The 14,994-nt window shown below is 40.8% G+C and overlaps 2 protein-coding genes across 6 annotated transcripts in view; one reads left to right on the forward strand and one right to left on the reverse strand.

Moving 5' to 3' along the window:
• IFT80 (intraflagellar transport 80) overlaps window positions 1-14,994 on the forward strand; it is a 156,148-nt gene that overhangs the window by 27,648 nt on the left and 113,506 nt on the right. The window lies entirely within an intron of this gene.
• SMC4 (structural maintenance of chromosomes 4) overlaps window positions 1-14,994 on the reverse strand; it is a 63,476-nt gene that overhangs the window by 17,286 nt on the left and 31,196 nt on the right. For all 5 annotated transcript variants that reach the window (XM_044434428.1, XM_044434425.1, XM_044434426.1 and 2 more), the window contains 4 exons: window positions 13,452-13,637; window positions 11,883-12,044; window positions 1,488-1,713; window positions 1,322-1,401 (listed from right to left, as the gene is read on the reverse strand). In XM_044434428.1, coding sequence (XP_044290363.1) covers window positions 1,322-1,401; window positions 1,488-1,713; window positions 11,883-12,044; window positions 13,452-13,637 — 654 coding nt within the window. The remainder of the gene's footprint in view (window positions 1-1,321; window positions 1,402-1,487; window positions 1,714-11,882; window positions 12,045-13,451; window positions 13,638-14,994) is intronic.

The following is a 14,994-nucleotide window of genomic DNA, read 5'->3' on the forward strand; positions in this document are numbered from 1 at the left end:
TATCCTTGTTTGGGCATGACAAGTAATATAGCCTATGGGAGACTTAAGGAGCTGAGTAGCAGAGCTTAGTGCAGGAAGAAAAACTGGGTGGAGTCAGAACAGCACCAAGTGTAGGGACAAAATTCAGGATCATGTCTTGGGAAATAGGGGGAATGAAGCCACTGTTGGATGCCTCCTCACAGAAAACTAATAATAAAAACTTTAGAACTTCATCATTGACACAGTTTTTCCTACATGGAGATAATCATGTAGGAAAACAAGGATTTTACCACTTTGCACAAGTACATATTACATGAGCACTTTGAACTGTGTTTCTTCTGAGCAATAGTTCACTGAAACACAGCTTCATATACACAGGATTAAAAGTGGCTTGCTTTTCAAGCTAAACAAGCTTTATGTAGATTTTTATGAAATCACACTTAATCAACAGCAAACTTAACAGCAAACAAAAGTGCTTCAGTCTGGTTGACCTATGCCATAAGAGAAAGAAGTGTGAGAATCGAATGTTCACCTTCACTAATGCATTTAGCAACGAATAGAAACTTATGTCCAAAATGCAGTATTCTAGAGACACTAAGAAGCAGGGGCTTTCTGAAAGCATATGAAGCCTCCAGATATTTAACTTTACTATGTCAACAGGGTAGTGATTAGTTTTCCAATGACAAGTTGTGATTCAGCACCGTATCAGTAAGAGCATCATGACTTAATTCCTACTGGACTACACAGAGCCTTAACAGAACCCTCCCCAACACACAGAAACTTTAACACTGAGTCCCATTGAATTCAATAGGATAAATGCTATCATTGTGCTTAAAATTGAAATCTCACAATGTTTTATATTTTAGCTCAACATCTCTGCAAAAGAATATTTAAAATTAAGGAAAACAATTTAGGGTGGGGGGAGAATACCAATTATGTAGCTTTGAAAATGCCCTGGACATGCAGAAAGACCAACAAGTGAGTCCTAGATCATCAAGTCAGAGCTTTCCCTAGAAGCAAGAATGACAAAACTGGGGCTGTCATACTTTGAGCACATCATGAGAAGGCAAAACTCCCATCAAAAAGACAATCATGTTAGGCAAAGTCAAAGGCAGAAAAAAAAAAAAAAAGGAAGACCAAAAATGAGATGGATTGATTCCTTAAAGGAAGCCACAGACTGGAATTTACATGAGCTAAACAGGGCTCTCATGAACACATCTTTATTCATAGCACTGCCCTAAGTCAGAGATGACATGACATCATCCAGTGACAACAAACCAAGTATGCAAACACATACTTGAAAAAATCATTTTCCAGATGAAAGTCTCTCAAAGGTACTTACCTCATCTTCTGATATTTCAACTACAACAGAGGATCCCATTCTACCCTTCATTACTTTTCCACCACCACCAGTCATTGTCCCTATGGAATGATCAGAAACAGATAAGAACGAATAATTTCACATTCAAATTCTATTTTTAAAATGTAATTTTCTCTCTTAAAATTACCTGACTGTTCTATGATTTGTCCTTGCAAAGTTACAACTCTCCACCTCTTATCTTTGTGGAAAGCAACTCTTGTAGCCTGATCCAGGTTATTAGCTACTAGAGTATCCCGTAATGCAAAATAAAAGGCTTGGCGAACTTTTTCATCTTTAACTTTTATCATGTCAAACAAGCGTGGAGTGTTTTCAGGAGTCTGGATTTTTCCCATGCTTTTCTCCCATACTGCCATCTGAAGAAGGATGAAAACCGCCATTAAAAACAGAATTTTATTTTGATTTATTAAATACATTTTATACTGCCCAATAGCTAAAAATAATAACTGCACAGGTATATACACACAAAGTGAGGTTGTCTAACTGTAACTCATGTTCTTCAAGTGGTCATCTGTGCATTCATGCATATGGGCTCTGTGCCTGTTGTCAGAGAGATAAGAGATTCCTTAACTAGGTGTTTCAGTGGGAGTCCCACCCCCTTCCCTCATGTGGTATATAAAGGTGAGGCTCCCACCATTTTCTCCAGTTTTCATGAGACCGTCACTTGGGCCAGTTGGCAGGTTGTGTAAATGCACAGATGACCACTTGAATAACGTCAACTACAGGTAAGGAACCTCTCTTCTTCATGGTCTCTGTGCATCCCATATGGGCGCTTAGCAAGTTACTGTGGAATGGAGGTGGAATAGTGTTGTCAGCCAAGGACTGCTAATAAGATTGCCCATCCAAAGGAGCAGTGTTGTCTGGCTCTGACATCGAGCTGGTAGTGCCAAATCAATGTTGACGGATTAGACCATGTAGCTGCTCTACATAAGACTTCTACTATTATACCAGTGTGGAGTGCTACGAATGTAGGTAATGCTCTGATAGCATGCACTTTTGGTTTTTCTGGGAGTTTCAGTTTGGCTAGTTGGTTCACTAGTTTGATAGTCTCTACAATCCAGTGAGCTGGTCTTTGTGGACTTATGGGGTTGCTTTTTGATCTTTCTGCATACAAGACAAGAGTCTTTTGGATTGGCAGAATGGCTCTGTGTGGGAGTGATAAAAGGCTAAGGCTCTTTGCCTGTCCAATGTGTGGACAGCTGTTTGTACCAGTTGGATGGTGTCAGGAACATGGTGACATTGCCTCTCAACATCCAGGCACTTCTTTGCAGGCTGCTGGTTGCAAGGGGGGCATCCCTACCTTGCTGTGTGAGTAGTCATCACTGGCGAGTCAGGCAGCATGGCTGGCTTCTGCTGAGGTAAAAAGTTGGGCCCTATAACCACTTACATGCTCTTGATGTCTGTGGTGTGAAGCCCATTCTTCTCACTATTGCTCTTGCTTCTGCACACTATCCAACTTCTTGTTCATCCAAGTATTCAAAAGACCCTCACCGACAAAAGGCATCTCTTCTATTCTGGTTCAGGTTTCTTGTAGGAGGCTGGATGCTCTACGTCATGCATGCCAGTGCATAGCCATGGCACTGACCAGGGCTCTCAAACTGTAGTCCTGATGATGACATGCAATGTTGATTTAGAGAGTCACAGAGCTTCCATTTGGAAGACCCTAGCAAGTTTTTGGTGCTGCTCTGGAAGAAACTGTGCTAGTGCCCCCATCTTCTCCCACAGAAACACTTGGTAGCATGCCATTGTTGCTTCATAGTTAGATACACGAAGTACAAGTCCCATTGCAGTGTATATTCTCCTAGCCATTGAATCTAATTGCTGTCCTTCACAATCCACAGGGACCAAATCTTTTCAGTAGGACTAACTTTGAGCTGATTCCACAATCACTGAACATGGACTTGAATGATGCAGAAGGAACAGGATGTACCCTTCCTAAAACTGGTGCAGAATCTCTAGGTAGCATGATGTTGGCCAGTGTTGTGCTGGAGCCTTCCATGAGTCCATCACAGCATTGAGAAGGTCTGGTACAAATGGAATGGCCACCAGCAGTCTCTCCCTCCAGACAATGTCATATATGAAATCATCAGTTGCATCTTCAACCTGAGAGACAATGTCATCCAGAGGAATCTTCCAAGGTCCTCGGAGGGGGATTTCAGACCTTGTGTTATCATACCCTCTGGTGATATGAACATCAGGTCTTCATATATTGATTGGTCTGAGTCCAATGTGTAGTTAGTCTGCAGAGACAGACAACAAGGAAGAGCACCAGATGAAGAGGATGATATAAGCAGCAATGGCACGTGACATGTCAGTGGTTGTTGGCTGGTAGGAGCTGGCATGAGGCACGATGGTTGCATGGGCACCAGAATTGATGGTATGGTGGCTCATGGGGCCTCTTGCAGGAAGGAGGGAGGATTCCAATATCAAAAAGGCATCTCCCTTGGTTTTGGTTCTCACAGTTGGTGTCCATACGGAGTTGTCAGTGGCATCCAACAGGGCTCTTTACCTCAAGCAGGCAGTGTTCCACCTGAGTGTCAGGTAGAGCCACAGAAAACCTCTGGTGAGATTGGTTCATAAGATGGTGCATGAATTGGTTCCTGGACCTGTCGAAGCTATTGTAGCCGAGTTGCTGGTGGTGAATCTCATAGTTCACCATCTGAAAATGAGTGCATAGCTGTCTGCTCTGCTTGGACCATTGATCCCAATGGTGGTGGTGCCAGTTGAGGTGAAGGAGCCAGTGAGGCAGTTCGTGCAAGCTCTACCACTCACACTGCAGAGCAGACATGCAATCTGTCCTGTGTGAGTGAATGGCATTGCATCTTTTGCTTTCATGATTCTGCTGCCTTTCCCGCCACCATTTTGGCACTGTTTTTGGATCCCATTTTGAAGCTATGTTCTAACCCTTTTTTGGTCGCTGCTGGCATGGCTTTTGCCTTCTCAGCTGGCGGGGTCCCAGCAGATGCCAATAGTGGGATCAAAATTGCCCATGAGGTGGAAGGGCCAGAGGTGATTGTGTTGGCAGCCTGTAGCGCCCTCATCCACATTTCTTGCTGAAAATGTCCTGCCCAGTTCTTTCTCACCTGCTTAGTAAAAGCTTGCCAACATGGGTAAGCATCTACCCTGTGGTCTTCTCCCATGCAGAAGAGACAGAACAAGTGCCCATCCATGGAAGACATTTTGGTGACACAGTGCACGTACTTCTGAAATGCTGCCACAAATGTCACTGGGGGAAATTAGAAAAGAGTAGTTGAGGGGGTGTGGAAGACTGACCATTAATGGTAAGTCAGAGAGTGTGGAGTAAATAGGTTTTTAAAATTATACAGGATAGGTTAAGGTTTATGCTGAAGATAAGAAGAAAAGCAAAGGTATTTTTGGTGAGATAAATTGAGGCAAAAAAGGGGTTGTAAATTGCAAGCTACAACTAGGGTTAGAATGAATCTGAGGCACTAAAGGTAGATGGAGAAAATGGTGGGAGCTCTGCTTTTATATACGACATATGGTATATCATATGGGGAAAGGGGCAGGGCTCGCACCAAAATGCCCAGCTAGGGAATCTCTCTCTCTCTCCAACAACAGGCCCCACACAGGCATAGAGCCTGTCGTGTGATGCACAGAGACCGTGAAGAAGAACTACAGTTATACCTTTAATCTACAATTTAATTGCAGTATGTATAGTTTTCAAATAATTAATACAGTGCAAGCCTATACGTTTTCCCTTGGAAGTCGGTCTCACTGCATTTACTGAGGCTTACTCCATAGTAAGTACATTTAGGGATGTTGCCTTAAATATATTTCCTGCAGACCCATGAGGATGTAGCTGCAAGATGACCTGTCATTTGAATCTGTTCTGATTGAATATTTAGCCTTTTGAGACAAAAATTGAGACTTAATATTTGTAAAAATGATGAGCAATTAATAGTAAGACTATCTATATAGACCAATAAGATGCATTTCCATTAGCATTGGTAGATTAACACTGGTATGTGTTTTTGTTCAGAAAACACTTTTCTCAGAAATAATTTCAACTTTTTTAGGTTAAAATGGACCATAAAACATTGGCATATACACAAAAAGAAAATTTTTGTACCAGTGGCATTAAAGTACAACTGAAACTGTTGGAAACAAAGCAAACAAACAGTTTTACTATATTCATAAGCTATTTTAAATAGAATTTCAGATACTGCAACAGCAACAAAATGGGCATAAATAAGCATCAAATAAGCTGTACAGTTTGGGTTGTTTAAAGAACCTAGGTGTGCCAAACAGACAACTAGACTGGCTATGGCTCATTCTGTTCCCTCATTCCCCCATAGTCCTCCCCCACACATTTCCAAGAAGCCTTTGTATTGCAATATGCATTATGTGATCCCTCACTACATCAACCTTTTTACTATTGGCCTACTGTGTTTTACCCTGGAAAGACCCATCTGAAAGTTTTCTAAACCTCCTCCTGCCCTGTGCTTACTGCCACCTCCCTGTGCTTCTAGTATAAACTGTCTACTTTTTCATGACCTTTGTTTGAATTAGCACACTACTATATACTCCTGACTGTGCTACTGGATCTGTTCATTTAGTCTCCCTCTTCCTCCAATCCTTTCCCTCCCTTGGTATGGTTAGTATGTATTCATTTATTTCTCAGTTTACAATAATATTGGTTACAGTGCATTGCACACATTGTTATTAGCTCATTGTTTTATCACTTTAGTCTTTTCATTAAATTAAATGTTATTGCAGCTGCAGTTAGAACCTGAACTGACAGCATTATTTTATTTGTATTAAAAATAAAGCACTGCTATTCTGTTGCATAAGTATTTTTTTCTTTTGCCTTCTTTTCAGAAAAACTTAGCCAGTATTTGCCATACTATAATGTACACATCAGGTTTAGACCTTTTTCATCCTTCAACACTGGGATATCAGCAAACCTTAACTATTAATACTGTTGACCATATGTGTACATGATTGCTACTCCCCCAGATCCTGGCCCGATCAGGGCTCCCTTCTTCATTTATTACATTCTTTACTTATTCTCTGCCCTCCCTTTCCCAACTCTACTATAGTGCTGAGGGCCATGCATTCAAAGTTTATATAAAGTCAGCCCTATCTTTTTCACTTCTCCAAATGATATGGGTTTCCAAGATTACTGTGTCTAAGCAATAGATTATAGGCTTCATTTCTAATGCTATGATTTCAACAGTTGACCAGGTTAGGCAGAAAGTGCCACAAAGTCTGGCATCACCCAAGAATTTCAAAGAGATCTTCACATGGTTTTCGGACACAAGAGTGTCCACTGACAGATTGGAAATCTGATTCCAGTGCATTCTACAGTGGTGGCAGTGACCTTGGTATCACAATCTCCTTCCAGAGAAGAAGATATTTGCATCTTTAGCAGACCACTCCATTCTCCTGTGCCATCCTGGAAAAGGCTCCTTATATAGTCCTGTTTACCCTCTACTTGTAATGAGATAGGGAATGTAATGCAGGCATTGTGCATTGTTGCCTGAAGACCTTGTGTTGATCATTACACTGACCACTAAGGGCTCTTAGAGCAGTACCAAACAAAAATTAAGTGCTTTGAAATCAGCCACATCTCATTCAGCTACTGAGAAAGGAGTAGCTGAAGACAAGAGGCATCAAAATCAGCACTTTGCTTATTTTGGGCCATTGGATGGGTAATTACAGGAAGTCAGCACTACAAGTATTCCAAGTTAGGTGGCGGGCAAAGGGGAGGTAGTATACTACAACCTAAAAACCACATTCTCCACCCTGTTAGGCCTACGAGCTGCAGCAAACTAGCCATGGTTCAAAGACCAGTTATGTCATTTGTTCTGTCTTGGTACCTGCACAGAAGTAGGTACCAACTCTCAAACAGCTGAACTACCATCATGTTAAGAATGCGGATTATTGTGGGAACATGGTATCTAAGCAAAAACTTAAGAGGCTGACAGATAATTATTTGCACATGTGATTACAATTCAACCCCGCTGTATCACACAACACAACATCCCAAGGATACTACAACAGCCATAAATGCAGCTTTGCACTTAAGACACTGTGTGCTGGCAGTCTTACACTTTAAGCATAATCAGGTGCCACATGCAAATGAAACATTCCAAAGCCCCAGTGGAATGCCTAGGTCACAACAATGTAGCATTCAACTGTCCAAAGCTGTCTTCAAAACCATTGCTGGCAAAGCAGCTCTGGTTGATTTTTATGATACTACCATATTTGTTTGTCCATAAGATGCCCCCATGTATAGGACGACCCCCCCCTTACTTTTCTTCCCAGTCTCCAAGAGAGCAAGCTGCTGCTGTGGGCACGTGCCCACTGCCTCCCCACGTGTGCCTGTGATCACGCCAGTCTCCCCCGAGCACGCTTGTGGTTCTCCTCTCAGCCCCCCATGTATAAGACACCCCTCCATTTTAAGGTAAGTATTTTTAAGAAAAAGTATCATCTAATTTCACGAAAAAATACGGTAAGTGAAATGGAAAAAGCAAAGTGGTATTGGTCAGGGGAAAGAAGATTAGGGAGGGGTTAGCATGGTTGAAGAAAATAGCCTCGAAAACTCCAGGCATAATAATCTGGTTCCTTGGTTTTTCATTTTCACACTGCCATGTGAGAAGCTTCATGGGCTGAAGAAATAAGGTAAGGGCTTGGTGGGGGGGGGGGGGGAATCATTTACATATGTCATTCTGCGATACACTTGCTAGTGGGTTACTAGGTTGGATAGATATGATGCCTAGTTGTACCACTGGCAGCAGGATTCCCAAGCTACCTGTACAGTGTTAGATACTGGCCTATGAAAAGCTGTCAGTCCCCAATCCAAGTCTCTAAGCACATAAAGGCATGCTGAATCCTATCCTCCACAGACATTGTCTCTCATATGCCCAAACCATGCAGGACTGCATCTGCAATAATTTCAATACCCCTACATCCTGTGTTCTCCAAGAAATTATTGTTTTGAGACAGCATCACATCCAGATAGCTACAAGCAGCTTAAAATATAGGCAGCTCCCAGGTTACAAATGAATTCCATTCCTGAGAACATCTTTAAGTTGAATTTGTATGCAAGCTGGATCATATATGCACAGGTCACATTTAGCATGAATAAGTCAAAGGTTTGTCTTAGTATACATATATTACCTTTCAATGCACATAAAACACTTAAACACTTCCATGTACACTAAAACATCTTACATGTTACAGCAGCCAGCCTTACACATTTGCAGGGGTTAGGGGCACAAGACCCCAGCAATAGTGGAAAAACCATGAATATCTCCAGCGTGCCCCCCCCCCCCAACTTTCAATACTGTTGACCCTATCTGTACTGGATTGCTTCTCCCCCACTCCCTCAGATTTGGTCTGAACCAGAAGGGCTCCCCTTTTTCATCTAGTACATTTTATTTCACTCACCAGCACCTTGTCTTTGTACCAAGGAAATGCTGGAGGGACTTCCCTCTCCAGATGAGGCAAGAAAGCATGCTTTGGAGGCCCTCCCTCTTCCCCTTATTGCTCCCCCATGACAATTTTCCATAGTAGTTCTTTAACTTAATTTTTTAAATTAATAGGCCTTATGGCAGTTCATTTTTAAGTACGGCTTGTTCATTAACTCAAATGTTCATAACCCGGAAACCGGGTTTCTTTCTGCTATGACAAAACTGGATTGGCAGCTGTGCAACAAGAAACTACAGATGTTCTACAGAAAAGTAAAGATTTGGGCATGGCCATTTCAGAAGCAGTGTGAATGCTTTTGCATTTGGAACCAGACACCCATGTGGTAGGTATGGAGATCTGTCCTATAGCGCTGCTCCTTCTTCTCCAGAGACAGTCACCTAGCCAGTGCAGGTGGTAAAGCAGGGGCAGCAATCACAACACAGTATTGTATCAGTGAACAATTGAAAATCTGGGAAGCAAGCTTGCAGGAGACACTTCTTTCCAAGCTGTCTTGGGTAAAGGTAGGTGCACAATCACTAGTCAGCTTCATATGACTCTTCACATGGCTAAGTCATCGCTTTTCCTTGGCTTTCCCAGAGAGAAAGCTGTGGAGGAAGATGCTGAAGGCATGGCTGCCCATGAAAAAATGCAGCCTAAGCAGCCACTGCAGCTAACAAGACAAGCAACTGAAGAGCCTGGAGAACCAGTGAAGGAGAAGCCACCTCTAACCAATCAATGGCATGTCCACAATAAGTGTAGAACTGGGTACGGCTTGCACAAATCAGCAGTACTGAAGTGGCAATGAGGCACACAAGCAGTCTTTTCAAGGAAATTAATGTGGAACACAGAAGAGCCAATAAATATATATTTGGCTACCTGGTTAACTCAGACAAGAGGTAGCAGCATTCACTCACTGGGTGAGTCAGAAGGCAAAGGCATGTCAGCTTTAGATATTCTAAATGGATTTTAGATATTCTAAAAGGAATCAATATGTCACCAGTAACAAGTAGGTATTATGTGCTTTGACAGCAGCCTTGCAAAGAGAAGTGCAAGGCCACCAAGGGCAAGCTCCATAATTTCGTCATATCCCTATAAGCTACTGCAGCAATTTCTTCTCCTGCCTATCCCTCCGAGTCTGCCCCTCTCTGCATATGCCGTTGCAGAGCTCTTTCCTAAGTTCCTAAGTTTCTAAGTTCCTAAGCAACCTGAGGTCCTATAGTGGACTCTTTTGTTGCCCCACATCAGGCCATATAGCCTGCAATACAGTCACTATTATTTATTTAGAAATTTATATCCCATCTATGCCAAATAGGTCTCAAGATGGGTCACAACTATAACAGCACAATTAAAAATGAAGTGCAATACAAAAACATGTAATAACATTCTTGGCTTAAAAATGTCACCAAACATCAAAATACTGGGTGAATAAAAATGATTTGGCATGGGGTCAAAATGAATAAAGCATCAGTCCCAGGCACACCTCTCTGGGAAGCAGGTCTCAGCCAGAGCGCTACCGCAGAAAAGGCTCTTCCCCAGGTAACCACTTGTCTAACCTCCTTCAAAGAGGGTTCTTGAAGAAGGCCCTCCATGGAAGATTTTAAGGCTCGGGCAGGTGTATATGGAAGGAGATGTGCCTTCTGATATCCAGGATCTAAACTGCTTAGGACTTCATATGTCAAAGTTAATACCTTGAACTGGGGTCGGAATTCAATCAGTAGCCCCTGAAGATGATACAGGACTAGTGTTGTATGGTCGTCCCTGCCAAAAGCCTGGCTGCTCCGTTTTGTACTGTCTTCAAGGGTAGCTCTTAATACAGCATGTTACAATAATCTGACCAAGAGGTTACCAGAGCATGTGTTACTGTTGCTAGCTCTATCCATTTCTGCACACTAGAAGAAACAGAGAAGCCTGACTCCATGCTACAGCTTCAAATGTAAGAGAAAGATCAAAGTAGAAAAGTGCCAGCACCCAGTAAACTATCCTAGGCCTCTGTGCATATCCAGAAATCTATGAATATACACAGATCAACCTCATTCAAAAATGCACTCAAATTATCATACTGTTTCTTTACCTCCAGGTCAGCCAGAACCTCATGTGCAAAGTAACCCAACTCCCCCAATGCTTACATGGAGCAATCTTCTGAGGAGTGGTGTTAAAGGCTCACTGTCTGCCTCATATACAAGATCTATTCTGTCATATGGTCAGCAAATTTCTTTAGAAAGCAAACTTTGTGGACTGAAATGGAGCAAATGTTGCAGCAATTGTTACCATATCCTTTGCAATGGGACAGCTGTTACAAGAGAGGAGAGATTAGGACTTCAGTTCCTAGGAAAAATCTATGACAGTGGGAGCATTTCATCAAAAAGCCGGTGGTGTTAATACCAATATTTGTATAAGGCACAAACATGAAGCAATTTTACACATGACATTGTGTTAAGTAATCATGCAATACAAAGTGTCAAATGACTAAATAATTTCAGTGAAGAGCAGGGTTTTCGCTTGGTGAATCTTTTGAAAAACAATGCTGTACATGGGCAAAGGAACAGAGACATGAAGACATAGCAGAAGTTGGCAGAATAACAACGCTCCTTCAAGGTCACTGTGCAGATTACAAATAGCTTGCTCACATGGGCAAGGGGGGAAAAAAACAGAAAGCAGAAGACTGCTAGAGGGTGGGTAAGAAAATCCCCCAGGAAGGAAGATGAAAGCTGCAGCAGCACAGTATGCTACTAGTCAGAATTCAGGAAGTACGATCACTCACAAGGAGAGGAGCAGTAATGTTTTTGGCTGCTCTCTCCCCAAGACTAAGTGGCTGTTCCTCAACAAGGCCTAATGAAGTAGGTTTGCCAGGTCTGAACAACACAACTCTTTGACTGTGAATCAAAGAGCCCCAGAACAAGTCTTCAGTTAAAATAATCCATCTTGTGGGAAGCAGTCTGAATTCAGACAGTATGACAATCCACCATGGCTAGATATACACAATAGGTTGCTGTGCTGGGCAAACTCAGTCAATTTGAATCTAATATATTTAACGTTTAGATTCTCCAGTATAAAAATTATTAATCATCAGCTTGCAAAATTTAATACAAACCTTGTCAAGCCCTATGAAAGTTGCCACTCCAATGTTTTGTTTCTTCAGGAAATTAACACATATTTGAGCTGTATCGATAGAATCAACAACTATATGATCCAGTGCTCCACACGATGATGAAATTGCAATATCATACTTTTCATCTATGGCTCCCAAGTCACCCTATTGCACAAAAGAAAAAAAAATAGTATTTAGGACATAAGACAAAAATAACCATTAATATCTAATCCTTACACATTTACTTGTATGCAAGTCCCACTGATTTTTATGTAACTTTCAAGTAAGCATTCTTACTAAATAAACTTTTCATGCAGTCACTCTCTTTGCCTCTAAATTCCCTAAACACACAAATAAAATTATGAAATACGAAGATAGTAGCCAAAGCCCAAGCTGATTTGCATACACCTATTGATTTATGTTGACTCAAATGAACTTAAATTTGTCTTGAGCTTTAAAATCTGATGGACTTAAAAATGTACATGGCTTTTCAACATCAAACCAATACCTCTTATGGACTGATTTGGGACATAACTTTATCCAGGAACCTGGAGAACTAAGAGAAGATGGACAGGATCAAAGAATCACTAAGAGGGAGTTGTGGGCAGGCTACTGAAAATCTTCACACAAATCTACTTGATTTCATGCTTCTCAAAACAGCCAAATTTGGGTGAAGTTAATAATTAGCTCAAAGGGGACATTGGCAACAACCTACATAGGCACATTGAGCATCCAGGCAGGAGGGGCAGGGATACTACCACACAATGAGACCATCCTTATAGGACAAAACAAAATCTCACCACATGGATAGATTTTAAATGAGAATGATTGCAAACAGCAATCCTGGACAATCCTGCTGCCATTTTAACAAGTTTTCATTAAGACTTTCAAAAGGTACCCCTACAATTAGAATATTATGTTTAAACCTGTGTGAGTTCAACAATGGGAGAATCCTCTCAGAGATTCAGTGCCTGGATGACTCAACAAAAACAATCAGCTGGATCTTTATAAAATGTTGGAAAAAGTAAGACCTTAGAATGCTGGCTAACTAAAGTCTTTCAATGAAAAGCCTTATGGCCACATGACTGTAGAACTGGATACCTATAACTGAACTGAGTCTAATGTTAAGATCTTCAGCAAAGCACACACACACCACTCCCTTATCTTTGAATAGGATTAAAGGGCATTCAGTGCTGGCCACATATTAGTGGGACCGCTGCCACAATAAGATAGCTATCCCTGAAGCAATTGGAAAGAGGACATGCTTGGACAGGTCAATGAAATTGGCAGAAGGGAGCTTTGCTTACCTGTTCCATTTTGTACTCTTGGCATTTTTGCTAATTTTGGGGGTGCTTTTGCTATTGCTACTTCTTTAGAAATGAATGTTTACCTCAATGAAGTCTTCCTCTCACAAGGTAGGAATGACTTAAGGATCCAGTTCTACAAACAAGAATGGCAATTACCTCTGCCAATTATTTTCTCACCCAATACACATCTCTTCTCGGAAGGTCTATCCAACAAAAGGGGAAGCAGAAATGAGGAAATACAATGTAGAGAAAAATAAAAGCTTACCAGCCTTCCATATATTCCAGGTATGTTTCCAGATTTCCTCTGCTGCATTAAAGCTTCAAGAACTTTTCCTCTACTTTTATTTACTGATAGTGAACTTCTTGCCTCTTCTACTTTCTGACGCAGATCTTGAACATCTTTTTTGATGTCTGCTTCCTCTTTTAAAAGTTTGTCAAGTTCATTCTCTTTCTTAAAAAGAGAGAAATCAATTTTTTCCCTCCAAGGTTGCTCACCCTGTATCAGCTGCAATACTTACTTGATTAAACAAACAGAAATATTTAACAAGAACAAGATAAATGAAATGGAAAAACTCCATTATGGGATTTAAGAGTCCCACCTGTTTAAACTGCAATCACAATTAATGGAAATGAGAATTCCAATGACTATGAAAATTTTGAGTAGAAAAGACATAAGTAAAGTAATGCACATGATGAAAAATTCCTAGATTTTCCAAAATCTTACTTAAACTTTCACAGACATACATATTCTATACGATATGATTTGTTCCCTCACGTTACATAATCACTTTGCATTCTGTAATGAAGTAGTCTTCAGGATATGACATACGACAGACAATTTTTCTCAGCTAGAGTGTTACTTAACAGCACCATCTTGTTGAATACGGTAATGTTAGGTCTTCTAAAAAGTTTTGAATCATTTTGTCCCAGTGAATTAAATTAGAGTCTCATTTTGCACATTTTGATTTTGTGTACCCCTTTGGATTAATTTATCCCCTACTTACAAATAAATAGTCCTCCCGCTTGTGAACCAAGTTTAAAGGTATATTTAAATAATTCCTAAGTATAGTCACCAACAATAAGTTCACTATAATTGTAAAATTTCTACAAATAAAACACACTCCTAAAATAAATTATGTCTAGCACACAAACACACACACATTCTTGCTGCATGCATTTGTCTAATCATTTGTATGTAAAGTTGTCTTTATCAACAAAAATTTCAGAGCAATCACTCTAAAGTACAATCTAACTGTATCTGAAAATCTAATACAATTGTGCAAATAGCAAAAAAGCACATTCTGGGCATTAGCCCTTGCCTGTTCTTCATCAGAAACATAAATGATTAACTGAGATTTTGGCAGAGCTTCCCTTCCTTGATAAACTGAAGGAAGTTTCAACACAGAAGCCTTCAATGCATACTGTATAAGAAATTCATGGGCAGGATTTAGCTTTCAAATAGGTACCACTATGAATATTTGATTATTTATACATGCTTCCGCTACAAATTTCAACCTCTTTAATTGCACTTTTTCAGCACAATGCTATATAAACTCAGAAGTCCCCGGTAAAATCAGTGGGACTTAATCACAGGTAAGTCATATATAAGATTGCAGAATTAATCTGTGATTTAGCTACATACCAAGGGTGGCTAAAAAACTGAGGCTTGGGAGCCACATGGAGCTCTTATTTTGCAGCTCACTGCCCACAGGCATCCACCTGCAGCTCTCAAACATCTGACATTTACCATACATGACTCTTCTGTTGAGCAAATTTGGCCACCCCTGCTATATACAGAGGAATGGATC

The sequence above is a fragment of the Varanus komodoensis genome, unplaced genomic scaffold (assembly GCF_004798865.1).
Source record: "Varanus komodoensis strain SLA01 unplaced genomic scaffold, ASM479886v1 scaffold28, whole genome shotgun sequence".
NCBI classification, from domain to species: domain Eukaryota; kingdom Metazoa; phylum Chordata; class Lepidosauria; order Squamata; family Varanidae; genus Varanus; species Varanus komodoensis.